Source organism: Anomaloglossus baeobatrachus, chromosome 1 (assembly GCF_048569485.1).
Source record: "Anomaloglossus baeobatrachus isolate aAnoBae1 chromosome 1, aAnoBae1.hap1, whole genome shotgun sequence".
Classification (NCBI taxonomy): domain Eukaryota; kingdom Metazoa; phylum Chordata; class Amphibia; order Anura; family Aromobatidae; genus Anomaloglossus; species Anomaloglossus baeobatrachus.
In genome coordinates, this window is record NC_134353.1 from 152,150,345 (window position 1) to 152,164,483 (window position 14,139).

General features: G+C 47.0%; 1 protein-coding gene across 4 annotated transcripts in view; it reads left to right on the forward strand.

Moving 5' to 3' along the window:
• The window catches only part of LOC142290654 (EF-hand calcium-binding domain-containing protein 6-like), a 483,996-nt gene that overhangs the window by 77,802 nt on the left and 392,055 nt on the right, over positions 1 to 14,139 (forward strand). For 3 of the 4 annotated variants that reach the window (XM_075334657.1, XM_075334633.1, XM_075334642.1), the window contains exons 4-7: positions 431 to 531; positions 5,743 to 5,820; positions 9,026 to 9,193; positions 11,913 to 12,050. In XM_075334657.1, the coding sequence (XP_075190772.1) occupies positions 431 to 531; positions 5,743 to 5,820; positions 9,026 to 9,193; positions 11,913 to 12,050 (485 nt within the window). The remainder of the gene's footprint in view (positions 1 to 430; positions 532 to 5,742; positions 5,821 to 9,025; positions 9,194 to 11,912; positions 12,051 to 14,139) is intronic. The other variant, XM_075334650.1, reaches the window with a different exon arrangement.

Genomic DNA, 14,139 nt, shown 5'->3' on the forward strand with positions numbered 1-14,139 from the left:
CATTTCCACTAGGTTTTTATTGAAGAAATGTGTGTATAAGTGCATGTAATTAAGAGTGTGTGTTAATATCCTCACCTACTTCTGCTCTTCTGAATTACGTCACCACTCTGCAGACTCCTCTGGATCATGCTGCATTCTGCGTGACCATTCAGGGACTTTTACAGTGTAAACCTATGGAGTATCACAACGAGGTCCATAGACTTACACTGGAAAAGAGACTTCCGGCTCAGAAAGTGTAGAATGAACTGGCAGGTATCATGTGGAGTGAAGTCACCAAAAAGCAGAGGAGAACAGCACTGCACACGTGAGATAATGGTGGTAGGTGAGTATATTAACACACACACATACACACTACATTACCTGTCTATATACTATATCATCTGCTATGCTGTCTCTTCACTTTGTTAAATGACATTATTGTTCTCTTCAGCTGGAACATATGTTGCACGAAAAGTTAAGATCTAGTGGATATTTCAGTCTCAGACAACTATTTAAGAACAATGATCCTGAGGGAAAAGGGCAAGTGAACAGGTTGGTGAATAGAGATCTTTTTATATCAAATATATTATATTATATTTGGATACATGAACCATCGGCTAAGTTGCCACGATGAGTCTTTAGGGAGTTTTTAATGTTGAAGATATTTTGTAGTATTTCTGCACCTATTAGCTATCATAAGTTACTTGCATTTCTGTCATTGCTATTTTAGGGTTTTATTCCTCACACATTTTTATTGCCTTTATCAGCAGTAATTTTTGTCTCTTTTTTGGTACTTTTGTGTTTTCTATTATTATTATTATTATTATTATTATTATTATTATTATTATTATTATCTAGTATTTGGTGAGTTTTTTTTACCTCCAGTATTTGTAACTAAAACCAGGAGTTGGTGATAAATACAGAAGTGGTGTCCATGTCTCTATGATACTTTTCCTCTGATTGTTCCAGTACTGATTTTGACTTACAAATAATTAGTTAAAAACTCACCAAATTGTCAAAGTATACATGTGGCCGAGGAGTTTTTTCTGCCTCTTCGGAGCACTTCATTGTCTGCCACTATCACTGGTCTGTGTGCTGATCAGAGAATTCTCACACCATTCAGAACAGAGACCAGAGTGATAGTTAGCCTATGAAGCGCTGCAGAGAGGCAGTGTCACGCTAGGTATGGGGAAGTACCACGCAAACAGTGAAAGGGAAAGGAAACCAAGTGTGTAGGGAACGGAGAAATGGTGACCCCTGACCAAGCCTACCGCTATCCCCTGGCTTCCCTCACCATCCTAGATAGGTTCCGCACCTGTTGCGGGCGGGGGCCGCTGCCGCTTCTCGCTCGGGGTGCCTGCTCGGATCCGGGTTCGCTGCAGAGGCTCGAGTGGTGACCGGACCCGGGCTCACAAGGCCGCCAGTCCTCACAACATTCGGAAAGAGGATATGGATACAGGGGAGTTGTTATGTCTGTGATGCCACCTGTGGGTTGCGGTGAGGGATGGTGGCACCGCCGCTGTCTGGTGATGGGGCGCCCGGGGCTGATGGAGCGGGACAGCAAGATGGGATCCCCTTCACGGGTAGGGGAGGTGTAGTCCAGAGGCCCGCGGTTGGAACATGGGAGTGATGGCTGCTCGAGGTGGCGTGCCGGGCTGGACCGGGGGACAATGGTGTACTCCAGTTCAGTAATTTCACACAAGTCCAGTAGTAAACCAAATTGCCAGTGGCCATCTGCCTTAGGAGGGTGCATTCGGGTCCCGCATCCAGGTTAATGAACAGGTATCCCTTCCTCCTGCACTTTGTGTTTGTCTTTCCTTTTAGACGACTTCGCATAGAACGGAGAGGTCCACTCCTGGTTCTGTGTGTGTTGGGAGCTGTGGCCCGCGAAATCTGACCCTTGGGATCTCAGTGGGTTCAGACGGACACCCTATCCCCCGCGTTGGGCTTCCGTTTCGCTCTATCTGGGCAGTTAATGGGACAAAGTCTGGAACCTTGTCCGCAGCTGGTTAATTTGAGAGGGGCTTGCAACCTTTCTCGCCCTAGGGTCCAGGCACCCCGACTGCTCACGGCCTCCAGACCGGATTCCCGCTGTCGGCACCGGCGGGCTACACCTCTGCCCCAGTCCACTTTAGGTCTCCCGTGACCGGATCTCCGTCACCTGTGGCCCTGTTCACTGTCTGCCACCTAGCCGGGTAGTCCAAGGGCTACTACCCCTGACTACACAGCACACTTCACTCCTCTCCCTTCAACTGTCCAAACTCAACTCTTGTTTTCCCGCCCTTGACACCTCAGGACCCCTAGGTGGGTGTTCTCATCCGCCTGATCCCGCCCACTGGTGTGTCCTTATTGTCATGAGGGATTGGCCAGGGTTAAATGGCTGTGTGTTATGTCTAAGTGTGGGTTTCTGGTGGTAACAAGGAAGATGTACTACTTTTGTGACTACCTGGTTTTGCCAAGCAGGATACCTGACCCTAAGCTGACCCTAGAACTGGGCCCTAGGTAGGGGATGGGTGGGATGAGTGCTTAGTCAACCCCACTAAGCACTAAAGAAGAAACAGGGAGTACACACAGGGGAAAGCACATGAACAACTTATTTCCAGATGACTCATGGAGAAGTACAGCAAACAACAACAATGTTTCTCCAAATGAGTGAAAGCTGACTGATTGCATCCACATCTTGTAGAGGATAAGACTATGACTAGCACAGCTCCATGGGGAATGAGGGTATTTAAGTGAAGGGAAAGTTCTGGGGAAGTTCTGAAACAGGAACAGCTGAAAAGTGAGGAACTCCGAAGGGTCCTAAAGGGAAAGGGATTAACCCCAAGCAGAGAATTCCAGGGAGCAGTTTGTGCAGTCAAACGCTGCGACCTTCTATAGTCGGACAACTCAGCACTGTTTCTCACCAGTGACACACCTGTGACAGGCAGGGAGAACTCCTCCAATGAAGGGAAACTGGCCCTGGGAGCCGCATGATCCTGGTTTCTTCTATATACGCATGTGAATTACAAACATGCATTACGTAGAAGATTCAATGATAACCTGTGCCATCCACAAGATGGTGGTGCGCTTCCATTGAAAAATAGGTATATAGATGAAAGGTGTTTATATACATAATGACTGTTAGAAAGTCAGTATCTAGCAAGCATAAGCATTCTATTTTATATGTGACGTATGTGACGCCCTGGCAAAACCAGGTAGTCACACAGTAGGCCCCTCGCATAAAACCATCCCTCACCTAGGTTACATACAGCCGACCTGAAACCCTAATCACCCCCCTCAGGGCAAGACAGGCACACCATTGGGCGGGACCAGGCGGTTAGGGAACGCCCACCTAGGGGTCTAGACAGCCCAGGGCGGGAAAACAAACAGTTTTAAGTTGTAGTTCAAGTTGAGAGGAGTGTGGGCTGGAGCTAGATGTAGCTCCAGCGGAGGAGAAGTTTAAGTTGAACGGTGCCAGGGTCGGAGCCCTGGTACGTTGGCTAGGTGGCAGACGATGGTCTCCGTCAGCAGGAGACGGGAAGACGGCTCGGCAGATCAGAGGAGGACCGGAGCAGGGTTGGAGCCCGCCGGTACCGACACCAGAGACCCGACCGGAAACTGTGCACAGAGGGGGTACTCAGACCCTGAAGCCAGGACCGGAACCAACGGCCTAGCTAATCAACCGATTGAGGGCAGGATTATAGGTCCTGTCCCAACCAAAGTCCCAGAAGCAGACAACCACCCACAGAGAGTGATAGGGCAACCGCCAGGGCCCATAGATCCCATGGTTCAGCGTCAGCGGGTACGGCTCCTCAGCCACACAGAATGCCGGGAGCGGACTCCTGTGTTCCATACCAGGAAGTCCAAACACACAACCACAACTAGTGCAGAGGAAGAGACGGCGACCACCAGCCCAGGTGGGGGACCTGAGAACAACCGGCCGCGGCGGCCGGCAACCAGCACCTTGCTTTACCAAAAGACTCGTGTGATTCATTTGCTTGTGAGTAACCAAACATCCCCTGGTCTGTCCGGGCGCGCAAGCCCCTGCCATCGCCATACCCTGCACAGAGACACTGGGCGCCGGGGCAACCATCCCTACCCACGGAGGGGTTAACATCAGGCTGCCATTACATCTTCCCCGGGTATCCCACAACAGCAGCGGTAGTGTTCCACTTCACCACATACTGTGGGTGGCGTCACAGACATTTTACAACCAATCCCGTATAAATACGTCCCCTTTTCATTCGGAGTGTCCGCGCGACCCCTGGATCCGGAGAACCCCTCGAGCCATACCGTAGATCTGGATCCGAGCAGCGCCGGCTGCTGGCACGGGGGCGGCACACGTACATATAGAAAGACCACACAGGTGAAGTCTCCATCTTGAGTCTTGTCTTGAATTATGTCTGGAATAAATGCATGGTCTCTATATTGTGTTTATACCCATTTGGCACTGCTGAAAAAATTCTAACATTTTAGTACAGAGATCTCTGTATAGTGGAAATCATATACCCATTGTCAGGCCCAGCACATCTGCACAAGTTATATGCGTAGAATTATTTGTTTTTTATGTTTTAATAAAGTAAAGTTGTACAGCCCCACAGAGACAAACCATACCAAATTAGGCCTCTTTCACACATCCGTGCAAAACACACACGTTTTGAATGGTCTGTGGTGTAGGTGTGCATGTGTCTGTGTGTATGTTCAGCATGTATTGTGAGTTTGCAATCCGTGTGACATATACATGGCACACTGACAACATGAACTTCTATACTCACCTGTCCATTGTGCTGCTGTGTCCGGCGCTGCTGCTGCTTCCGGTCCGAGGTGCAGTGAATATGCAAAGAGCATAATGAGCGGGGTTGGACGCAAGTGACAGCAGTGCTGGGGACATCAGCGGTGGACACAGGTGAGTATAGAAAAGCATTTTATTTCACAGACATGTGTTTTTTTCAATACGTGTCTCACACTGATGTCACACGGAGCACTTCAGTGTGCGGGTTGTGTAACACCCGTGCTGCCAGAGAAAAACGGACATGCGTGGAGCACATGGACACACGGTCCATGGGAAAATACACATGTGTGTTCAAACCTATTGATTTTAATGGGTCTACGTGTGTTCATGTCTCTGGTACTTGAAACACGGACCAGAAACATGGACATGTGAAGGAGGCCTTAAAGCAACTTAAGGCACCACTCCCATGTTTTGTTTTTTTTATTGCACCGCTGTACTTGAGTGGTGCTTTACACGTAAGTGCCAGGACCCCTGTCTTATACTCACCTTTTGGCGAAGGTGCAGCTGAGCAGTGTGCTATTCTTCTTTGGCGAAGGTGCAGCTGAGCAGTGTGCTATTCTTCTTTGGCGAAGGGGCAGCTGAGCAGTGTGCTATTCTTCTTTGGTGGAGGTGCAGCTGAGCAGTGTGCTATACTTCTTTGGCGAAGGTGCAGCTGAGCAGTGTGCTATTCTTCTTTGGCGAAGGTGCAGCTGAGCAGTGTGCTATTCTTCTTTGGCGAAGGTGCAGCTGAGCAGTGTGCTATTCTTCTTTGGTGAAGGTGCAGCTGAGCAGTGTGCTATTCTTCTTTGGTGAAGGTGCAGCTGAGCAGTGTGCTATTCTTCTTTGGTGAAGGTGCAGCTGAGCAGTGTGCTATTCTTCTTTGGTGAAGGTGCAGCTGAGCAGTGTGCTATTCTTCTTCCCTCCAAATGGAAACTAGGGCATATATTATTTGCAATGTCTCCTGTCACCGTACACAAATGATAGTCAATGTGCTGTTTCCTGTTTTACAGGGATGTTCTGATTATGATGTTATCAAAATTTCTTGGAAGACCAATAAGTTCTAGATCATTCCAGCAACTTCTTTTAAGGTATGTGACCTATTATTAAAAATATATGCATCTACCATTGTTTGTTACTAGTTATTTATTGTCACCTTTTCTTCTTTTTTTTTTTTTGTTGCTTTGTTGCCAGGATATAGTTATTCTAGCTTGTTTCAAATGTTCTAACGCTGAATACAATAAGCAGCAAAAGACCATTGTATCAATATGTGTCACCCAGGGAATGGGGTACTCTGTCCCGGGCAGTTCACTATTTAGGAATGTCACTTTGGTGGCCTTCGCCCGGTCCCGTGCCCTGGAGCCTTTTTGAAAAGGGGTTATTTACATGAGAGATGAAAGTCATTTATGTGACGCCACTTGCGGGTTGCGGTTAATAGGATGGAACCGCCGCTGCTTAGTGGAATTACCCCTGGGCTGATGGTGATGGCAGCTATGGTGGTAGGCCCTCCGCAGGCAGGGCTGAGCCAGGGGATTTGTGAGATGCGAGGTTTTGCACTTTATAATGAAGGAGACCACACCGGGGTTGTAATAAACAGTCTCTACTCACTTTAACCTGTAGACGGCTGGTTCAGTCCCTGTATTGCAGTGCCAGTTTAATGACTCGTTGCTCTGTCCCACGCACTCTCAGTGTAGTTTGGGTCCCCGTAGCTTGAAGTGGTAGGGGGGCCCTGACTATCCCTGTTAGGTAGCAGTCTCCTTGTCAGTACGGCTGGCAGTGTGGACCCAGTGGGGAGGTATGTGTTCGAACCCCGATCCTTGCTTTACTGCTGATGCCCCCGGATCTGTAGGTCAGTGAAGTCCTTGCAGGTCCCTCCACTGTGCAGGAATTTGCCAGGCCGTGTGAAACTGTCGCCTGACCTAGGGTCCTGTGCCCTGTGCGTGCTTGGTTCCAGTGGTGCTCCCTCGTACTGTCCCTGGTAACTTCACTTCAGAGGTACTCGTTTGCTCCTATTCTGGCAAACTACTCATCTGCCCCCGGGTCACCGTTACATGACCCAGCTCTAGGCACGTCTGTGCACTTCACTATGCACCACTGTTCTGACTTGTCCACTCCCACCAGGCTCTCTAGTTCCCTGGTCTGGCTCCGCCCTCTAGGTGGCCATCCCACAGTGTCTGACTAGTGATTGCCCCTGGTGTGGTGTGGGAACTAGGATTTTTGGTGTGTGCAGGCATTACTGGCACTGGTGTTCCAGGTCCCAGAGAGTAGGCCCTGCATCCTTGTGGGGATGCAGTACCTAGTAGTGCCCTTAGTGGCTCAGGGGCACTACAAATAATTCAGTGACGACTGTAAAGTACAGATTTTATTTATATCTTTTGAAAACAGCTGTAAAGGGCTGTGGAATTAATAGCGCTATATAAGTGTGTAAGATAAGTAGGTAGCTTTCAGTGATGCGAAGGTGGTATTTTGTGCCATGCTGTGTGCATGTATAGGATGGAGTGAGTACATATACTCTAGCATACTTTTTTATCACTTTAACAGACATGTCAACAAACTTACAGAGCTTAAAAATTTGTCATAGTATGCATCACTTTTTTCTGTAATATGGCGCATGGAGAATGATATTATATGTGATCTGGTGGGACTTGTGTGCCTTGGCAGCTTTTTAAAGGTAATCTGTCAGCAGGTTTTTGCTATGTTATATGAAGACAGTCTGAATTCAGCAATACATAAATGATCAGGCTGTGTAATGTTGATTACTTATAATGAGGGTTTTATCTCTAGTTGATTACCACTGCTGGACTACAATGCATGTGAGCCTGTGTCCGACCATACACCCCTCCTTTGATTAGCAGCTCACTCTCAATATATAATGTATATAGAGAGCTTTCTCAGAGCTACTTCACACTATATCTAAGAACTCTGATTTTGTCACAACTGCAGCACCCAGTAAACTAAGGGGTACTTTGCACACTATGACATCGCAAGCCGATGCTTGCGATGCCGAGCGCGATAGTCCCCGCCCCCGTCGCACATACGATATTGTGTTATAGCTGCCGTAGCAAACATTATCACACACTACGGCATCTTCACACGGACTTACCTGCCCTGCGACGTCGCTCTGTCCGGCGAACCGCCTCCTTACTAAGGGGGCGGGTTGTGCGGCATCACAGCGGCGTCATACGGCAGGCGGCCAATAGAAGCGGAGGGGCGGGGATGAGCGGGACGTAAACATCCCGCCCACCTCCTTCCTTCCGCATAGCCCGTGTGAGCCGCAGGATGCAGGTAGGAGATGTTCCTCGCTCCTGCGGCTTCACACACAGTGATGTGTGCTGCCGCAGGAACGAGGAACAACATCGTAACATCGGTCCTTCCGAAATTATGGAAATGACTGACGCTACACTGATGATACGATTTCGACGCTTTTGCGCTCGTTAATCGTATCAAAAACGATTTACTCACTCCGATATCGACAGCGACGCCGGATGTGCGTCACTTTCGATTTGACCCCACCGACATCGCAGCTGCGATGTCGTAGTGTGCAAAGTGCCCCTAAGTGATACATCTTTTGATTTCAGGGTCTCGTTTTAACATTATGCTGCTCTCAGATGAAGTAGCAAAAACCTGGTGACAGATTCCCTTTAAATGGGTTCCCCCTTATAACTTATAACTTATTCCTATATACTTACCTGAAGAGCATCTCTGGAAGTAGCCACCTTCTCATCCAGATTGTCAGGTTTTATTACTAGGTGATTATCACTACAGAGCACAGGAGCTGTTGTCCAACCATGCCCTGTCCTCTGATAAGCAGCTCACTGTCACATTACAATGTACACAGAGAGCTGTGATATGGTCGGAGTTAGCTTTTTGAGCTCTGCAACCTGCTCCATGAACTCTGATTGTGTCACAATTGCTACTCCCAGTAAACTGAGTGCTATCATTGGGGTCAGGGTCTCTGTCTCTACATTATGCTGCTCTCCAATGCAGTAGCAAAAACCTGGTGACAGATTCGCTTTAATCCCACTATAGCCCAGTAACTAATCAGTTTGTTTAGAAGCTGGCTTTATTTTTTATTTTTTTTTTAAAGGGATTATTTCATCATTTGTCAGTGCTCCTCCCTGGACATAGTAGATTTTGGGAAATATTATTATATACGAAAAACAATAAGAGCATCAGCGAATCAGACAATAGACTAACGCCTCACTAAAGTTTCACTAAAATTTTTTGTGCAGGATTTTTTATATAAAAATGGTACATTTCTATGTTTACTTACATTTTCCTCTCTCTTGGCTGTAGGCTAAAACTTGAAGAAAAGACGATAATAAAATTTGAAGAGCTTTATGCAGCAGCAAAGCATCCAGTACCATCAGGACGCCCGACGTGGCTGGATCCGGTCAACAGAAAAACAGAAGAAATTTCTATGACAGCGTCCCAAGTCCATGCGCAACTGAAGACAAAACAAAAGTAGGAAGACACCTTTCTTTTAGATAAATGAATGGGTGTACCTCAGCTGTAATTTATGGGGGAAACTGTTAGCAAGTGTTAAACTAAACGGCTGTGTCTTCATAGGGCAAATTTAGGCTACTTTCACACATCCGGATTTTTGCTCTGCGGCACAATACGGCGTTCTGCAGAAAAACCGCAACCGGCTTTTGTAACGCCGGTTGCGTTTTTTTTTGCATAGACTTACATTAGTGCCGTATTGTGCCGCAGGGGCTTGTGTTCGGTCCGGTTTTTGCCGCATGCGGCAGATTTAGCCGATGCCGCGGCCGGATCGAACGTTCCCTGCAACGTTTTTTGCTCCGGCAAAAAACACCGCATCGCGCCGCATCCGGCCGCTGCGGCGCATTTTTCAATGCATACCTATGGAGGCCGGATGCGGCGCGATGCGGAAAAAAACGCATCCGGTCGCCGCATGCGTTTTTTTCCACTGCGCATGCTCAGTAGCATGCCGCAACCGGAAAAAAACGGACGGGCCGCATGTAAAAACTTATGCAACGGATGCGGTGTTTTCGCCGCATCCGTTGCATAGTTTTCACAGCCGGATTGAGCCGCAGTGCTCTAACCGGATGTGTGAAAGTAGCCTTAGCGCTACATTTTGTTCACTGAAATCTAAAGACTTTCCAAAAAACACCTGAAGTCTAAAGGGGGATTTACACGCTACGATATCGTTAATGTTTTATCGTCGGGGTCACACCGTTAGTGACGCACATCCGGCGCCATTAACGATATTGCAGCATGTGACACATTTGTGCGACCTAAAACGATCGCAAAAGTGGTAAAAATCGTTTGCCGTGGAGAGCTCGTCCTAAAACCAAAAATCGTTTATTTGTAATTAGCGATGTTGTTCATCGTTCCTGCGGAAGCACACATCGCTATGTGTGACACCGCAGGAGCGAGGAACCTCACCTTACCTGCCTCCACCGGCTATGCGGAAGGAAGGAGGTGGGCAGGATGTTACGTCCCGCTCATCTCCGCCCCTCCGCTTCTATTGGACGGCTGTCATGTGACGTCGCTGTGACGCCACACAACCCACCCCCTTAGAAAGGAGGCGAATCACCGGCCAGAGCGACGTCATAGGGCAGGTAAGCCGTGTGACGGGAGAGCGCGATTTTGTGCGCGATGGGTAGCGATATGCCTGTGTCGCACAAATGAGGGGGCGGGTACGCACGATTGCGATATCGTTACCGATATCGCTCCCGTGTAAAGCCCGCTTAAGTCCACGTGCACACATTTAGTATTTGGTAAGGTTTTTACCTCAGTATTTGTAGTTAAAACCAGGAGTGGGTGATAAATACAGAAGTGGTGCCTGTGTTTCTATTAGAGTCACACTTGCGAGTGCTTCACATGTAACTTGCGCGAGTCTCTCATGGTATCACCAGGAACGGCCGCACACCCTCCTGACAGGAGCAGGTCGGTTGCATGTATCTCTATGCAGCTGAGACACTTCTGTCAGGAGAATGTGCGGTGATACCATGAGAGACTCGCGCGAGTTACACACGAGGCACTCGCAAATGTGACTCCGGCCTTATACTTTTACTCTGATTGTTCCACTCCTCTTTTTGGCTACAAATACTGAGGTAGAAAAAAACCTCACTAAATACTCAACGTGTGAACGTGGCCTTATAGATGCTCTTGGAAGTCTCTTTCCACTCTGGTAATAGATGGAAATTCTCAATGTGGGATTCTAATGTATAAACCTGGGATTACTAAACCAGACAAGCTGTTAAAGTAATAATGTTAGCACCATTACCACGCGGAGCAGCCCCGTATCGCCACACTACAGCTCAATGTACAGACATAAAAAGCTCCACTTAATTGAAAAAAACAAACATTTGTAACAATCTGAAAATTTTTTAAATGAAAACCATTATTATAATCCCAAGGATACAGTCATAAACTATGTACTGGACATAAAACAACCACAGAGTGCACAAGGTACCCAACTGGTAGCATTGTTGAAAATTTGGCAATGACATATCTAGAATCAATTTTAATCAGTTTCATCATCTTAAAGGGTTTTTCCCAAGAACAAAGTTATTTTAAAGTTTCTTTAGTGAATAGATTTCCACAATTGGATGTGCCTAAAAAAATATTCCTGTAGTGAGATAATGTTATAAATGTGCCCCCGCTATGGACTGTGTAATGGCCGTGTCTGACCTTACAGGAACATAGTTTGATCGTGCCATATCTCCTAGACAGGGGAGGACACAAAAGATAGTATACAGATAGCAGAGCATGGGTTCGTGTCTGATTCTTGTTGTGAGGTAAAACATTTCCCTGCCTGTTGTTTAAAAAATGTTTTACCTCAGTGTAAGAATTACTTGTGATCCCATCCTGTAATGTCTATATACATCTTTACTTCCTCCCTGACTCAGGAGATGTGGTATGATCAGACCATGTTTCTATACAGTCAGACACGGCCATTACACAGCACATAGCAGGGACACATTTATAAGATTATCTCAGAAGAAGAACATTGTTCTCCACATCCAATGGAAATTATTATAATTCCAAGATCTATTGATTGAAATGAACTTTCTTAGTGGGGAAACCCCTTTACAGTACAGTAGTTTTACACAGTAAAAGGAGATTTCTAGGATTACACATAATTGTACCTATGGTTAATATTAGATGATACATTTTACATTCAGCTTACAATTGATTGTTTTTTTATAACAAGGTTTGCAGAACTTTCTGAAGTAATATCAGAGAAGACACCTGATGGGTCTAATAGGATCTTACCCCCAGAATTCAGAGATATTCTTGGACGACTTGGATTCTGTCTGGAAGATGATGAATTTAATAAACTTTGTAAAAGGTTATGTCTATTTATATTTTTGTTTATGATACAAAATAGGGACGTTTGCATGGCTGTAAAGGGAAACTGTGTCCAGGTTTTTGATACTCTATGTGAGAACATCTTATTATAGAAGTAGAGACCCTGATTCCAGAGATGTAGCACTTACTGAGCTGTTTGCTCTAGTTTTGATAAAATTCCTGTTTTATTTGTAACAAATCTATTATTTATTTTGCTGCTGAGTAGAGATGAGTTAACCTGAGATTCGGTGTTCGTATCAAATACAGACTTTACAAAAAAAACAGAGTTTGGGTGCTTTACTTATAAACACTACTCATCGCTAATCTCGGGTACGCTCGGTTCTCAGCCCAGTGCGAGACGCTTGCAATGGTTGAACAGCTCACACTGGGGGTAACAACAGTGTGATCGGATGTAGTGTGCACCAAAAAAAAAATAAAAAAAATGGAAAAACCCTGCCCACCTACCCCTAGAAGTATTCTGTTTATGGCTGGCTGCATGAGGACGGAGACCCGAACGGCCCAATAAGTGACTTCAATTGGGGTTCACGTCAAGTTCGGGTCCAAATCGGAACTTTCGCCGAACTTCAACGGGTCCGCTCATTACTACTGCTGAGCTCTGTATAACCCCACCCACCCCACTTATTGGTAGCTTTCTGCCTATGCACAGTGTACATATAAAGCTACCAATCAATGGTTAAGATGAGGTTATACAGAGCTCATGAGACTGAAGTCCTCTATTGATAATCTCCTGTTAATAAAATAGTGATTTTATCAAAGCTACAGGAAGCAGCTTAGTAAGTGACATCAATGGATCTACATTGTGCTGCTGTCAGATTACATGGCAAAAATCTGGTGACATTCCCTTTTAGGTCTTTCATTGGAGGAAATAATTGCTCAGATGACCACTTGTACAAAGATTAGTTGCAATTACTGCTTAATATAAACATGCATGTCAGTTCTTTCAGCGTTTTTGCCTGTTTTTCACCCATTGATTTCAATTGAAAACACAAGCAAAAATGTATCAAAAAGGTTGCAAAAATACATAAAAAAGCAGCAAAAACTGTGTCCTCCTGCCAAGAGAAATAAATAATGCAGAAAGTTCTGCAACCAAATACTCAACATGTGCAGACACTATAAAGCGGGCTTTACACACTGCGATATCGGTCCCGATATCGCTAGTGTGGGTACCTGCTCCCATCTGTTGCGCGACACGGGCAAATCGCTGCCCGTGCCGCACAACATCGCCCAGACCCGTCACACATACTTACCTGCCCGGCGACGTCGCTGTGACCGGCGAACCGCCTCCTTTCTAAGGGGGCGGTCCGTGCGGCGTCACAGCGACGTCACTGAGCGGCTGCCCAATAGCAGCGGAGGGGCGGAGCTGAGCGGGACGCAACATCCTGCCCACCTCCTTCCTTCCGCATAGTGGCCGGGACGCAGGTAAGGAGAGCTTCCTCGTTCCTGCGGTGTCACACGGAGCGATGTGTGCTGCCGCAGGAACGAGGAACAACCTCGTTACTGCTGCAGTAACGATTTTTGAGAATGGACCCCCATGTTACCGATGAGAGATTTTGCACGTTTTTGCAACGATGCAAAATCGCTCATCGGTGTCACACGCAACGGCATCTCTAATGCGGCCGGATGTGCGTCACCAATTCCGTGACCCCAACAAGTTCGCATTAGCGATGTCGTAGCGTGTAAAGCCACCTTTAGGCCCGTTTCACACGTCAGTGAAAAACACTGACGTTTTTCACTGGCGTGTAAAACACGCACATGTCCCTCCGTGTGCCGTGAATCACGGCACACGTGGGTTGTCTAAGTGCAATCCGGGCTCCGTTCTCCGTGGCCCGTGATTGCACTTAGAGATTAACTCACCTGTGCGCGCTCCCGCTCTCCATGGTGCTGATCGCTCCCGCGGTGCAGCATCCGGCCGGCGCTGACCCCCGCAGCAGCTGCTTCCGGGTCGGCTGTGTCGTGCATCATGAATATGTGCGACAATAATGAGCCGGCTCAGAAGCAACAAGCTGCACGGGCTGCAGAGGACATCGCTGGAGCCGGGTGAGTAAAAATGATTTTTATTTTAAAAGCAC